The 16,096-nt window shown below is 44.7% G+C and overlaps 1 protein-coding gene across 1 annotated transcript in view; it reads right to left on the bottom strand.

Moving 5' to 3' along the window:
- Dhx32 (DEAH-box helicase 32 (putative)) overlaps positions 1–16,096 on the bottom strand; it is a 57,962-nt gene that overhangs the window by 38,581 nt on the left and 3,285 nt on the right. The window contains exon 2 of the mRNA XM_052711871.1: positions 2,289–2,798. Coding sequence (XP_052567831.1) covers positions 2,289–2,570 — 282 coding nt within the window. The 5' untranslated portion in view covers positions 2,571–2,798. The remainder of the gene's footprint in view (positions 1–2,288; positions 2,799–16,096) is intronic.

The following is a 16,096-nucleotide window of genomic DNA, read 5'->3' as shown; positions in this document are numbered from 1 at the left end:
TCTTAAAAGGTGCAGAATAGGGGCTATCGAGATGGCTCAGGGGTAAAGACAGAATTAGAGTTTGGTTCCCATACTCACGTGGGGCAGCTTACAACCACCTGTAACTTCAGCTCTCTTTTGGCCTCGGAGGGCGCACGCACACAAGGCACATATTCACTCAGACACAGACACACACACACACACACACACACACACACACACACACACTAAATCTTTAAAAATTTTGGAACAAAAATGTGTGTGTTCATGCATGGAAGTGGCGGGGGGATGCTGAATCAAATGTGGTATGGCAATATCTTTGGAGACTCTGGGGACAGTTGTGAAAAACATCTGTACTATTACTGAAAATTCTTTATCAATCTGAAATAAGCACAATAAGCATAAAAACAAGATTTGAAAAGATAAATTTTAAAATAAAAAATGTCCACTTGTCCACAGAAACCAGAAAAAATTTCATTTAGTTCTTATAATGAATTAAAGTAAGTCGATATAAAAATAACTCATCAGAGTAAATAAAAAGTTACAATAAACTCTTGACACTGGCAGCTGTAAACCAGATATAAACCAGCCCTCCTCTTTCCAAAGTACATTTCAGGCGACTTGGAAGAGGCAGGCACAGTGTGAGTGTTCTTTTCTGTGTTTTTTTGTTATTGTTTTGTTTTTCAAGACAGGGTTTCTCTGTGTAGTTTTGGTACCTGTCCTGGAACTCGCTCTGTACACCAGGCTGGCCTCGAACTCACAGAGATCCGCCTGACTCTGCCTCCTCAGTGCTGGGATTAAAGGCGTGCACCACTAACACTTGGCTGTGACTGTTCTTTTCAACCAGCTCAGGACTGTGCAACTTGAGCCAGCACACTGTCTAAGGCTTCCAGGCCACAGTTCTGTCGTCTGAAATCCCACTGTGCCTTCTACCAGCTAATCTGTGTGGTCTAGTCTAATTGTTTCATTACAAGAATCTGCTATGTAAAACACAGACCTCTCTTGAGTTAAAAGTTGAAGTTCAAACAACAAACTGGACAGGAAGTATTCAGTAACTATCTTTGGAGCTCGGGACCCACCCCCCAATACAATTATATTCACAACAAAGCACTACCTTCTGCCCAATTCAAAAATCCTCCTTGGCTCACATCAACACTGGAAACATCTGTATTCCTAAATTTATCATTTTAGCATGCTAGAAATCAAACCTAGGGCTCAGATGTCTGTGGCAAGTGCTGTACAACCAAGCCATACTCCTAGCTACTATATTCATCCTTGAATAGCCCTACTTCTTTCCTAGGGGAGACGATGTTTTGGGGATATGGAAATAACTTGCTAAAGGTGTAAACTGGAGAACAATAAAAATGCCCTTGGCTAAGGGAGGGGGTCTCAGTCCAACAGAGGCTGAGTCTCCCCCTGCAGCTGGAAAAGGCTAAAATTCATCCTGAGATACCTCTGTCTCATGATTTTATGGACCCACGTGAACATCCACACCCAATATACAACACTTTCCTCTCTCTATTGTCCCTGATCTGGATATTTGGCCATTCTGGTATTTCTTACTGCAAGGCAAACAAGGATTTCTGCTGGACACTGTGGCACATACTCATGATCCCAGCCCTGGCAGGTAGAAGCAGGAGGATCAGGCATTCAAGGTCAGCCTGGGCTACAGGAGACCTTTCCTCCAAAACAAATAAATAAAAGAAGAAAATGATTTACTGTGCATTTGGCTTCTGAGCTCAGCCAGCTTCACACATAAGAACAGTCACAGGCTGAGAGATGGCTCAGCAGTTAAGAGTACTGGCTGTTCTTCATAGGGCCTGGGTTTAGTTTGAAGCACTCACATGATGGCTTACAACTGTCCTTAACTCCAATTCTAGGGGATCTGGCACCCTCTTCTGGTGTCCTTGGGTATCAGGCACACACACAGTGGTGCACAGACTTATATGTAGGCCAAACACTCATAAACATAAAACTAAAATAACCAAAAAAAAACCTTTAAAAAAGGAAAAAAGCAAGAAGAGTCAGAGGTTGTGATTATCGCCACTGGCACATAAACAAAAATCAACGGTAATCCTCTAAAACCGGGAGGGTTTTAACACCGACTTCATCTTCTAAGACCTCATCTACAAATGAGATCATCTGAATTATTATTCCGGGATAATCTAGGTACACTCCACACAGTTTCCTGTCTGTAATAACCAAGGTTGGTTTACAGCACCCAAGCTGCTAATGTTCTTTTTGTTTGGTTGCAGCATTTTACACATACAAAAAGCTCAAGGCCACGGGCCTTCCTAGCGGCTCCTCACCTGAGAACTCTTGCCACACTTGGCGTCTCCTGACACGACCACAACCTGATTTTGCAGCAGACTCTCCATGAAGGAGTACTTTTCTCTCCATATTGGAAGCTCTTCTCTCTCTTTCAACAGTTTATAATAGCGCGATGAATACGGCAAGCCATCAAAAGGGTTCAGCTCCAGATCCTCACAGGCCAGGACCCCTTCCTCGTCCCCATCACTGGAATCTAGGGATTCGGGAAAATAGCGCTTTTCTGGGGAGGAGCTTGGATGCTCCAGTTCCTCGTCGTCCATTTCTTCCCGCAGTGAGCTCAGGCCGTTCACATTCCACAGTCCAGTTCTGTCAGCAGCCCATTGCAGACAGGATGTGAGGCCCACTCACACGCTCAGCCAGGCTCCCGGGCCCAGCTCGGGAGTTCAGCAAGTTAATTCCTCAAACCTGTGTTCCTCGTTGCTGGGTTACCCTCTGTGCCGGCTCACTTCAATGCTCTTGGTCTGTTACATGGCTTTCAATAAACCGTGCTAAAAACAAACACATGGAAGATGAGTGTAAAATCTGGTAACATACAAGGAGTTAAAAACAGAAACACAGACACACTCAAGGCCAACAGTCAGCCTTTTCTGTGAAGTGGTTACTCTCTGTGCCGGCCGCTGCCTGCTTCCCACCGGGAATAATTCAGGCCGGCTCTTACAGCAGAGCGCAGCGCAGCTTTGGAAAACGATCCTCACTGAGCCTGCTGCTCTCTCCCTGACCTCTGTTCAGGCCTCTGCAGCGCCGTAGCTGTGAATGGAAAGCAACAGGGAAGCTCATCGGAATTGTGAGGCTAATCAGTCACGTGGTCACCTAATCCCCTGACAAAGAGACACGGTCTTTATAATGGGCAGAGTGGTACGGGGTGGGCCGGTGGGCCTGGAGAGTGGTCCCCAAACACAGACTACCAGAAAGTCTATTACCCAGCATGCCTTGGGAGTAAAGGACTGCTCATGCCAGTTTAGAAATGCCACGGAGGTATGTGAATTTATTCTTTTCCCCCCCATATTTTGCTAATAAGACCTTCATTTAATTAAATTAGTCTCCAGAATATTTCTTAAGATTCCTGAGTGTGAAGCCTCACAAGCTAGAGCCAAAATAATAAAAAGATAACTTTTAATCTAAGTAAAGAGAGCTTGCCTATGGAAAGGTGAGATTTACACCAAGAACATATTCCTTACATATCAAGTGAGACATTGTTTCTCTTCCTTCTCCAATTACTAGAGATTAACAGGGGGAAATAAGCCAATTGGTGATGTTAGGGAAAGTCCCTTCTCATATCAACCAGGTGGAAATTAAAAACAAAGCAAAACAACCAAACAAACAGAGGAAACTCAAGTTAAAACGAACAAGTCATAAAGCAGGACCTATGGTCACCTTGTACGCACGCTTTCACAGCTTTGTGCTACCTGAACTGCTGTTTCCCGGGCTAGCCTCCAGCTGCTTCCAGGACTGGCCCCTCATTCATAAGGAAGAAGAAAAGATCTGCACACTGGCCCAGGGGGTGCCTGGGAGCCAGCCATTCAAGAAGGATCTGTTGGGCACCAGGCACTAGACACACACATAGGGCAGAGGGCACAGGGAGGGGAGGGGCAGGCTGGACACTTCCCGCCTCTGTCTCAGTAGGGTTCTGAAAAATGCATCCTGCTTCCAAACTAAAATGCAACCACAATATTGCATAATAAAAACATAAAAGTACACTGTGGATTCTCTTCATGGCCCTTTACACTGCCTATGGCATGAGATGATACCCCAGACAGCTGCAGGAAACTAGGCAGCTAGAGATGCCTGGCAGGCAAACTCTGACGTCAGCAGGTCTAGGAAGCAGACCCTGCTGAAGAAGCTAAGGTTTAGTCTTAGGTTCACATTTTCTTTCCTTCTAACTAGAATCACATCTCAGGGTTCTCATTCACCCTTGTAATCTTTGAAGTTAAGCTGCCATTACACCATGTCCCTGATTACCTTAGGGACTATTTCTTACCAATTTTACTTTTTAAAAAAGCCTAAGATGCTGGAGAGAGAGCTCAACAGTTAAAAGCACTGGCTATCTTCTAGAGGACCTGGGACTGATTTCCAGCACCCATATGGTAGCTAACAACCATCTGTAACTCCAGCTCCAGGGGTTCTGATGCCCTCTTTTGGTCTCCATGGATACTACATGCATGTGCTACATAAACATACATGGAGACAAACATTTATACATAAAAAAATTTTAAATTAAAAAAAATAAAATGAACAAGCATAGCACAGCTATCATCTTTACTGAATACATTTCTGTTAATTTATGGCACACCCTTGAGTGTAGTCAGTTGTAGCTAGAGTTTTCCTGCCTGGCCCACAGTCAGGACAAATCTCTGACACCCGCCAGTCCCACAGCCGCTCAGACCCAACCAAGTAAACACAGAGACTTATATTGCTTACAAACTGTATGGCCATGGCAGGCTTCTTGTTAACTGTTCTTATATCTTAAATTAATCCATTTCTATTAATCTATACCTTGCCACGTGGCTCGTGGTTTACTGGCATCTTTACATGCTGTTTGTCATCGTGGTGGCTGGCAGTGTCTCTGACTCAGCCTTCCACTTCCCAGAATTCTCTTCTCTGCTTGTCCCGCCTATCCTTCCTGTCTGGCTACTGGCCAATCAGTGTTTTATTTACTAACCAATCAGAGCAACACATTTAACATACTGAACATCCCACAGCAATCAGTAGTCTCACAAAGCATGAGCCACAAGTGTGTTGAAGATCCTGAAGGCTGATGACTGGAACTTTTCGATTGTGGAGAGACAGAATGGTTTGCATAGTCAAAATCCTCTTGTTCTGCCTTTAGTCCTCTTAATAGATACTCATTACCAGCCAGCACATCTGACCTAACTTCCTGTTTCTATTAAGCAAAGCTTGGAATGCACTGTCACACTGCTGAACAGACCACTGGCTTCCACGGAACCCAGAGCTAAGGATGTCATCGGTTGTCATCTGGAGCCTGGAGGAGAGATTCCCTGGCTCTGCTTGGGTGAACCTGATGTCCTCACCCATGTGTTTGGTAAATGCACTTATCTGATTTCCTTTGTTCTGAGGAACACATCATTCAGGGCCACCTAAACCTGTTACTCCTGGTTTGTCACTCACAATTGGCTTTGGATAACTATCTCTTATTGCCTTGAAAACCAGTGTTTGAACATGACCATAGGAGTGACCACTATGAACCCTTGGGGAATAGACACATCTTCTGAGCATGCTCTTTTTATGACCTAAGGCTCACCTGGCCACTCTGCCATACAAGAATGTGTTCACACCACTTCACAGTTATAGTGGAACAAAAGATGGCCAATGCGCCAATGGAAGAGGCCATGCTGTGCCAAAGGGATGCAGCATAGTCATGCGGAGTCACTCCCGGGATTCCCATGCTGGAAACATTCCTCTCTGGAGCTGGCTATCATTCTGGGGTGCTCAGGCCACAGCAGCAGAGAGTTAGGAAACCCTCCAACCTGAGAGAGCTGGGGAAGGTGCCCCAGGGCTACCAAGCATGCCCGAGCCCTGAACAATACACTCAGTAGCCCGCTCAACCCGAGGAATCTTAGGATTCCTAAGGAGCTACCATGCTCCTGAGTGGTGTGCCTTGCAGCTTTGAATAACATATATCCACAGTTTAACTTTCCCCCAGTGAAACTCAGGTCATTTTTAGTGTAAGCTACCAGAGCAGAACGTTGTCCTCACACTCCCTTGAGCAGAGAAAATTCAAAACCAGACTGCTGCCCTGGAGTCCCGCTTGTCTCAGTGACTCAGAATCCATGCCACCCCATCATCTGCACACTCAACCAGGGGGGTGATCCTCCCTGGCCCTTAGAAACCAGACAGGCTTGTTTGAAAACCATTTGGAAAGCTTGGGTCTACAAAGGGCTTCAGTGTAAACTGGTGAGTTTGAAGAGCCAAGCTATTAAATTCTCAGACTCTGGAGCAGTCAGAGTGACTTCTTGTGACTGTATGTGGCTTGTGCTGGACAGTGGAGACGCCGAGACCCAACTGGAGGCTGAATTTAAGGCCCAATGATGTTCAGATACCTGGCTTCATTTGGCCTGCATCTGTACTAAGCTATGCAAATCCATTTTTTTTTCCCTAGCAGTAATTAAAAATATATAAGTGATCCATGCCCTACATTAGCAAACTAACACGGGAAGAAAGAACATGGAGGCTAGGGTTATAGCTCAGCTGGCAGAGTGCTTACCTAGCACAAAAAGTCCTGAGTTCACGCCCCAGCACTGTATAAAGTGGGCACTGGAGGGGTGGAGGCAGGAGAATCAGAAGTTCAAGGCCATCCTCAGCTACATGGTGAAATTTAGGCCAGCCTGGGATAAAGGATACTCAGAAGGGATAAAGGAAGGAAGGGAACGAGGGAGGGAGGGAGGATAAGCAGGCAAATATGGTGGGTTATATGTCACTCAAGTAAAATTAAAATTAAACTGAAACTGCTATCAGAATAAACCTTTTACTAGAAGAAATTTGAATGTGAAAACATCCTTTTCAGAGCGATCCTACATATACACTGTAGGCTGCAGTTTCTCAGGGCTGCCCTTTGAAAACGGGCCTGTAACAACTTGTAATTGGGTATTAAAAATACAGGAAACAAAAACAAACAAACAAAAAACCCACATGTACGGAACAGCCTTGGTGAGCAAGAACCAGAAGCTGAGATGAGAAAAGGCCATGCTTTAATCATTTAGACATATGAGGTCTGGTCAGATCATTCTAGAAACACAGAAGAGCAGGAACGGAGGCTGAGGGCACTCAGGTTTGCTTTCTCTTGGGTTAGTTTGTTACAGTATTCTGAGTTCCTCAGCTGCATTCTTCTGTGTTTGCATCTTTCCCAACACAGTCCCTGGCCCTCTTCCCTCCTCCCTTGATAACAGGGTAGTGTTCTACCGCCTCCCTGGACTCCAGTCTCATGTGTTCAAAACATCTTCCCATCACTTCCCATTTAGACACTGAATAAGCCCTTCAAACTCTGCATGTCTGAAACTGAGCTCCCAACATGGCCTCCATGAAGTTATCCTTGAATCTGTTTCCCAGGGTAGGGATTCAGGCCGGGGGCTTTATGCGAACTAGACAAGCACTCTACCACTGAGCTACACTGCCAGGACCCCTTGATTTTGTTTTATAATCTCAGATCCTCTACTTGATCCTTCAACAGATGTGGGCAGTGAGCATTCACGCTTTTCTCCCACTGAGCTCGACAGCCCCTATATAATATTTTTAACCTTAACTCATAAAGGGACACCAGACACCAGCAGATTTGGGGAGTGGAGCAGCCTGCAAGACAACTCTCCAGGTCTCAAAAGGCCAGTATCAGGTACCTAATCCCAGAAATTCATGAGCATGTGCTTTGCACAGCAAAGGCAGTTGTAACCATGGACCTTGAGCTCAGGCTATCCTGGGCTACCTGGGTGGGCTCTGTCTAAACCTTCTCTGCTGTAGTCAGAGGGAGGTAAGAAAGACTACAAAGACCAAAGACTATTGAAGATGGAGGACATGCTTCCTAAGCTCAGGAACAACAGTGGTGACCTCCAGAAGCTGTGTTTGACAGGGACCTGGTGCCACTCTGCCCCATCTCCCTCAGCTGTCTTGGTCTCCCTCAGCCCTATCAGGGCTCCTTCACTGTGTCTCAGGCCCTGTACTTGTTCTTCTGTGTCTGAAATGTTCCTCAGATAACCAGTGCCTCACTTCCTTATTTTATAAAGGTTTGCCAAGGGTCAGCTCAGTAAAGGATTCCCTGGCCACCTCCTCTCCATACATCACAGCCTTTCAACATATGTACCTCTGGTGTCTGAGATGTCCTCCAGATGGCAAGCTCTGTGAAGTAGAGCTCTGGCTCTATTTGGCTCACTACATCTGTAACAGGGCCTGCCTGGGGCATAGGAGACATTCAGTAAATATCTGCTGATGGATGAATGATGCTAACGCTTCAGAGATATTTTTATCAAGTTCCCCCCGCCCCCAACAAAGCCAGTCAACAAGTCCTTAACAATTTCTCAGAATTCTATTCCTTTCTTTTCCTTAGGCCATCATGCCCAGGATCTGTGACCACTGTTCCCCTGAACCCCAACCCCTGCCTCCCTGCAGGCTGTCCTACATCCTGCTCAGCTGCTTTTTGCCACATCACTGTTCTGAGTTCCAGATCCCTTAGCATTGCTGAGTAATGTCTAATCACCTCATCAGGAAGTCATTATGGTGACACTTGTGTCCTCTTTATCAAGGACATGCTATACACTCTTGCTACCCTTAGAAAGGAGGAATGGGCAAGTGGGCAAATTCATAAACTCAATAGCATCCAGATTTTCCTTGGTCCCTTCAGGAGTTACTGTTGGAAATGAAAAGGCTGCCTTGAGATTCAGAAGCCAGCACATTCCAGGTCTCTGTGGCTGAGAGTGAGCAGGCAACAGCCTCACATACCAGGGAGTTAGTTACCCACCCATCCATGTCTTGACTTGGACTATTGCTGGAGCTTTGCTTCAACTCCTTCACTGCTAATCCCTATGATCCAGAACCTTGATTACAAACTGTAATTGAATAAATAATGATACATGTTGTGGTCTTTAGGAATTTTATGCCTTTAAGACATCTGATGCATTGTATCACAGGCACCTCTCACAGTCCAATCAGTCTCATTCTCTGTGTCTACATTTCCAGGTTTCTTCACTCATTCAGCCAACATTTGGCCTGATGCTCGCCTGCATGGTGGCCATGCTGAGATGGTGTGAACATGCAGGCTGGCTTCTCTCCCGGGGCTCCAGTCCAGCCAAGGCTGAGGGGGTGTTGAAACAGAAATTCTTTGTTCATGACATATGCATGCCCTTCATCTTATTGCTAAGCAACTAAAAGGAAAGCAAGGCTGGTCCATGCAGGAGAGACAGGCAAATTTGGGCAGATGATTTCAACAATGAGAGGGAGCCACAAGTGTCCTGACACACTGGTACAAAGGCTGTTCATGTGCGGGATAACTCGGACACTTCTTGACCAACTTTTTCAAAGTTCTCTGCTTTCCTGGCAATCTTCATCTGAAGTTTGACAGTGCACTCTTGTCTTTAACCCCGTCTATCTTTTCATCACCTGCCTTTAGTTTTGTTAAAGTTGCCCTTGAGATCCAGCTCTGGGGGAACCAGTAGGAGGTTAAGTTAAGGCACAAGGCACAATGGGAGTGGTTCTAAGCAGGGACACCCAGCAGGAGAAACCAGTAAATGCAATTCATGCAACAATAAAAACCCGAAGAATTATTACAAACTAAGGAACATTTCTCTTTATTTTTTTTTATATTTATTTTATGTGTTTGGGTGTTTTGCTTGATGCATGTTTATCCTGAGTCCTCTGGAAGAGCAAGTGCTCTTAACCACTGAGCCACCTCTCCAGTCCCCTGCTAAGGAAAATTTCTTGACAAAAACCCTTTAATATCATTTTCTAGTAGGTCTGAAAGATCAGTTGGCCCCAAGATTGGGTCTACAGGACAGGTATAAAATATCTCACCTCTTTTAAGTTACTCTTTTATGTGATGCCCAGCTTCACATGTAGCCAATGCAAAAGCTCTCCAGGATTTTAATTTCTCTGAAAAATCCTAAATATCTACAACAGAGCAGTAAATCACTCATGATCCATGTGTTTGCACATAAGAGCAAATGATTAGACAGGTCTTCTATAAGGCTTCTTAGTGTTTTCTGCTCATCATCCCTTTATAACCTGAGAAACTTTGACGTGACCCTGGTTATACAGGTACGCAAAATCGATATATAAATCAAACATTTACTGATCATAAAGAAATTCACTTTTGAAACAATTCTTTGGCATGTATATAGTATCATTGTTTATTAAAGCCAAAGGCAAATCTGCATACTAATGAGACTGCCATGTTTGCTTATTTTTGCACAAAGAATGAATCTTGGCTGGATACCCTGAAGGACATGAAGCTTCTTCAGGGCTTTTTAAGGTTAACTGACATTTTGATTTTAGAATTATTAAGTGCTGAGAATGTCACTTTGCACCAATACATAGTATAAGTGGCAGAAGTATATTTACGGAGACTTCAAAATCAGGAAATTTTATCCTTATAAGCCAAGATTTGTTTAATTTTTTCCCACGAAATTCAAGCCAGCAACTCAAACAGCAGTTTTTAAAACCAAGGACGCTAATACAACAGAATGCAAAGGCACAGTACTTTGAGGCATGCTGAGGAAAGATGGTACAAAGTATTCAGTCTTGGTAATTAAAGCACTGTTTTATAAGAGCAGAAATCTCTGGGTGCACAGTGAGAGCACTGTAAATCAGGAGCTGTGGAGCTGGCTCAGTGGCTTGCTGCACAAGCACGAGGACATGGGTTCGATCCCCAGCATCCACGTAAAAGCTGAGTGTGGGGGTGCATCTGTACTCTCCTCCTTGGGGGAAGAGGGACAGAGACAGGTGGATCCTACAAGCTCGCTGGCCAGTTTTAACCAAGTTGGTGACCCCAGGTGCAATGAGAGGCCATGTCCCCAAAAATAAGGTGAAGAAGTCACTGAGGAAGACATCTGACAGTGACCTTTGGCCTCTACACTTACACACCCATGTGCACAGACACCTGTACACATATACCACACACACACCAAACAAACAAAAAGTACTGCCATAGTAACACACAATGGTTTAGAATCTGAGCCCCAGTGTTTCGGGCAGAGCTTGTTGGTACAGAAAGTGTGAAGCGTGCACGTTGTATGCTCAGAACAAAGGCTGCTGTGAAGACGCATGATACAACATGGGAAAGCAGTGCCAGAAACACCTAGATTCATTTCCAGTTCGATTTTGAATTAATCTGGGGTTGCTGTGTGCTTAGAAAACTTTTCCTGTTGCCACAGTTTTTATGACTCCCACTTTCAGGTACAAGTTACAGTGTAAGAAGATGGGCTCTCAATAGTAACCTTTAAAAGTTAGTTTCTCACCGGGCGGCAGGGCAGTGGTGGTGCACGCCTTTAATCCCAGCACTCAGGAGGCACAGGCCAGCCTGAGCTACAGAGTGAGTTCCAGGACAGGCTCCAAAGCTACACAGAGAAACCTTGTCTTGAAAAACCAAAAAAAAAAAAAAAAAGTTATTTTCTCACTCAGATGCTTGCTAGTGTTGCATATTTCTAGAACAGTCAAATCTTGTTTTGAAAACTGGGAACACTGACCTCTGTGACAGACACCACATGATGCTAGAGTACAAATAGGTATTCTGCTGTCCTCTCCGGGATGCAGGAGCCCAGGTGACCAAGCTTATAAAACCACTGCAAATACTAACTCCCACATTTACCCAGATTGCTCTTGCTCTAGCATAGAGATGGTTTCAGAGTTATCTTTGCAACTCCTAGAAAACAGACCCAGGGCTGTGCATGGGCACTGTGATCAGTAAGGCTTCACTGAAGCAATGAACAATATATTTACAACCCACAATGCTAATGTTTAGCAAGAGAGAGAATGAGGACTGCAAGCGAGAGCTAGGATAAAAGGCCATCTGTTTTTCTGGAGCACATGATCCTGGGTCCAGTATTCCATGGCAATTTTATGCCAAGTGGTGACCCACAGCAGCCAGTCTCTGTGTAAATGCACACACTGCCTCTCCCACTGTAGCCAAAAGTCCTGGTAGCAACTCCTCTCCTCACATGACAGGAAGGCTGGGGCCAGCACCCATCTGCAGACCACAGCTGGAGAACACGGATCCACAATCTCCTGAAGTTGGATTAATGATGATGACGATGATAAGTCTACTGATTAGCACTTACAGCATGCGTATTTTATGCCAGATGCTGTTAAGCATTTAAGCACTTTACATGGATTATTTCATTTAAACCCTTAAGAACCCCCTGAGGGTTTACTTTATCAGTCTCATTTTTTTTTTTCAAATGAGGAAGTTTAAGCTTTCAGAGGTTTGGTTAATTTACCCAGTTTTTAAGCACCTTGGCTGTGACACAGCAGGTGTCTGAAGTCAGGCAGTCTGGCCCCAGCTTGATCCTGGATTAGTGTATGGTGCCTGCTGAGCCATGCAACTGCTCTTCCCAATTTCCTTAAAAGCACAGGGGCTTGGCTGGGTGAAGTGGCCCACCCCTTTACTTCCAGCACTCAGGTGGCAGAAGCAGGCAGATCTTTGGGAGTTTGAGACCAATCTGGTCTACTACAAAGTCAGTTCCAGGAGAGTCAGAACTACACAGTGAGACTGTCTCAAAAAAGAAAAGGAGTTTGTATTATATCAGTGCAGGCTGAAGAAATACTTTACTCCACAGGAGATGTCAGATAGTGTTTTTAAAAGGGGCAGGGGAAGATACTCTTTTCCAAGCCTGCTGATCTGAGAACAGAATCCTGAAAGATGCCCTGTGACTTCCACAAGTGTATGCTGTGGTAGGTGCGTTGCCTGCATACATACATATACAAATAATACACACATAATAAATGCAAATAGAATGACGTTTTTGAAGTAAATCAGGTACAGATCTGTTTGCAGATCTTGTTTATGTATTTGAAAGGCATGGTTCTAACTGCCCTCATGGGGCTACAAGTCAAATACTTAGCATGAGTGCTTTCTCAGCTACAGAAAGCTTCCATTGACACAATGGAGTCACGTTCCTGAGATTTTTCAGAAGGCTGGGTGCATTGGCACAGGTCTGTAACCCCAGCGTGCCCAAAGCTGAGGCAAAACTAGAAGTTCAGGCTAGCCTGGGCTGCACAACAAGGCTCTGTCTTTTTTTTCTGCCCATGTTTTCATAGGGCTAGCCTTCTCCAGAATGTGTTTGCTTTCTAGGAGCTACTTAAAGTCTCTCTGGAAAAGATTAGGTCAAATTTTAAATTTTATTTTTAAAACCTTTCTAGACTTCAAAAACATCGACATCTAGTTTAAGTAAACAAATGAAATTGATCATCTTTGAGACTGGAGAGATGGCTCAGAGGTTAAGAGCCACTTGGCTGCTCTTCCAGAGGACCTAGGTTAAATTCCTAGCACCTACATGGATGCTCACAACCATCTTAAACCATTTTTCCAGGGGGATCAGATGCCCTCTTTTGGCATTAGGCACATGAGGGGTCCAGACGTACATGCAGGCAAACCACCCATAAACATAAAATTTAAATTTAAAAAAAAATTCATCAGCTTTTGGAAAAGCACCTAGAAAACCAGTCAGTCTTTATTCAACATTGTTCCATATCAAATGCATCATGAATAATCAATTGCACAATTAATTTAAAAATGTACGTATTTATTTATTTTGTATGGGGGCCATGAGGGTACTTGTATGGAGGTCAGAGGATAACTTACAGGCGTTGGCTCTCTTTTTACCATGCGGGCTCTGCGGACTGGACTCAGTTTCACAGGCTTAGTGGCAGGCACCTTTACCTGCTAAGCCATTTCACTGCTCTACATGGATTTCAAAGATTCATACATTATAATTTAAATATTTTTGGATTTAAACTTTTATATTGGTAAGGTTGTTTTTTGTTTTGTTTTGTTTTTTGTTTTTTTTTGAGACAAGGTCTCTCTATACAGCCCTGACTGCCCTCGAATTCACTACATAGACCAGGCTGGCCTCAAACTCACAGAGATCCCCTCTGCTTGTGCTGGGATTAAAGCTGTGCACCATGGTGCATGGCCAGAAAGACTTCTTAATGTTCACACTTCAACTCCCCACAGTGAAGTACTTTGTCTTTCCAATATTATTTTTTTAATCACTTCTGATTGCATAATAGCTTAAGGGCTCCTTAAAGCAGAGTCAATACACTAAAAAATACTAACTTGGCTTACTCCTTCGTGCATGGGGTAGAACCCAGTACAGCTAAGATCTGAGGAGCGTACACCCATCAGTCTCCCTAAGAAATATGACATTTATTTTACCTCTGAAATTTATAAAATGAACTTTTAGTCATCTTATTGAACTTTTAAAATTCATTAATTTACTTACTTAGAAGACAGGGGTTCACTATGTAGCTCAGGCTACCCTCTACCTCCGGCCTCAAGCATGTGAGTGTTGTGATCACAGTCAATGGCCACCGTGTTCTGCTGACACTCCCTTTCTCCCAAGCAATCAAGCAACAGAGCAAACATACAAGTACCGTAGCCTACTACCGACCCGAGGCATCGTGAGTGCCAACTTCTGAAGTTACATTTTTCATGGATTATTGTCCTAAATAGAGACCCTGAGCCCTAGAAATGCCGAGCGGCTTTCTTTTCTTGTGGACAAACTGTAGGCACTCTGCATTCACTTTAATAACGACCAGGAGCTGGGTTGAGGGTGGAGAGCACAATGATTTCAGGGAATGGCCAGACCTGCATACCTCAGGACCCTTCTCACAGGTCAGCTTACCTTTGTGGTCACCCTTTTCTTAGTCTGTGAGGGTCTCCCACCGCCACCCTCCTCCATTGTAAAATACATGTGCCCCAGGGTCCTGGATCCCTTTCCCTTACTAAAGACACTGTGAGCAAATGGTTCTGAAGGCTTGGGTGCAGTTTCCCAGCTTCCTTGCAGGCTTTTGTGGTTGCGGATCCACGTGTCCAACTATTGCTTATGGGGCAGCACAACAAGCATGTGCTCATGCTTCAACCTGAACTCAGCACACAGTCCACAGTCATATCCCCTCCTCCCTCACACACAGGGTTTCTTTGTGCAGCCCTAGCTGTCCTGAACTTGCTCTGTAGACCAGGCTGGACTTGCTCAAACTCAAGAGATCCACCTGCTTCAGCCTCCCAAGTGCTTGGATTAAAGGTGTGGGCCACAACTGTCCGGCTCCATTGTCATATCTGTTTTTGTTGTTGATGATGTTTTGTTTTTGAGACAGGGTTTCCGTGTAGCCCTGGCTGTCCTAGAACTCACTACGTAGACCAGGCTGGCCTCAAACTCAGAGATCCCCTGCTTCTGCCTCCTGAGTGCTGGGATTAAAGGCATACGCTACCACTGGCTGGCCCATTTGTCATATTCTGTACAAAGCTTGCTTCCTTCTTTTGTGTTCTAGACTTCAACAAACCGCTGACATCAGACATTGGGGAGTAGCCTTGTCTTCTCCTTTACCCTGTGTCACCAAGACCTCCAAGTCTGCTCTTTCCAGTGGCTCCCCTTCCCCAGGACACTGGCACCACAGTTACCAAAACCTACTCCTAGTGATCTCCTCTCCATACCTTAAACAAAAACAAAGCTAGGCGGTGGTGGCACACGCCTTTAATCTCAGCACTCAGGAGGCAGAAGCAGGTGGATTTCTGTGAGTTCAAGTCCAGCCTGGTCTACAGAGTGAGTTCCAGGACAGCCAAAGCTATTACCCAGAGAAACCCTGTCTGGGGGAGAGGGGGAGTTCTTTTACAACATGGAAGATATCAGTATTCGTTATCTATTAGCACTTCCCTATTATTATTATTATTTGAAATAGGGTCTCATGTAGCCTAGCCTGGCCTTGAACTCACCATGTCACCAAGAATGGCTTTGAACTTCTGATCCTCTTCCTCTACCCCACCAGTGCTGAGGTTACAGTTGTGGGACACCATATTTAGTTTACACTGGGTGGGAACTGAACCCAAGGCTTAGTTCACACTAAGTATTCTACCAACTGAGTTATATCCCCTGTCCCTAAAATTACACACAATGTATTCCGATTCTCACTAAACTATCAGACAAACCACCACCTGATTATGAGCAAAGAGCAGCTCCCAGCTTTCCCAAAGAGGTGTACCTAGAAATACAGACTGGTAAAAAGCCTGCAAGCTGTCCTCTCTGCTACTGTCCCTCTCAAGACCTCAGATACAACCAAAGCCCCTCTGCACTAA

The sequence above is a fragment of the Peromyscus californicus genome, unplaced genomic scaffold (assembly GCF_007827085.1).
Source record: "Peromyscus californicus insignis strain IS unplaced genomic scaffold, ASM782708v3 Scaffold_4__1_contigs__length_199733344, whole genome shotgun sequence".
NCBI classification, from domain to species: Eukaryota; Metazoa; Chordata; class Mammalia; order Rodentia; family Cricetidae; genus Peromyscus; species Peromyscus californicus.
Note: the sequence above shows the minus strand (reverse complement) of the source record. Positions and strands in the feature narration are given on the sequence as shown.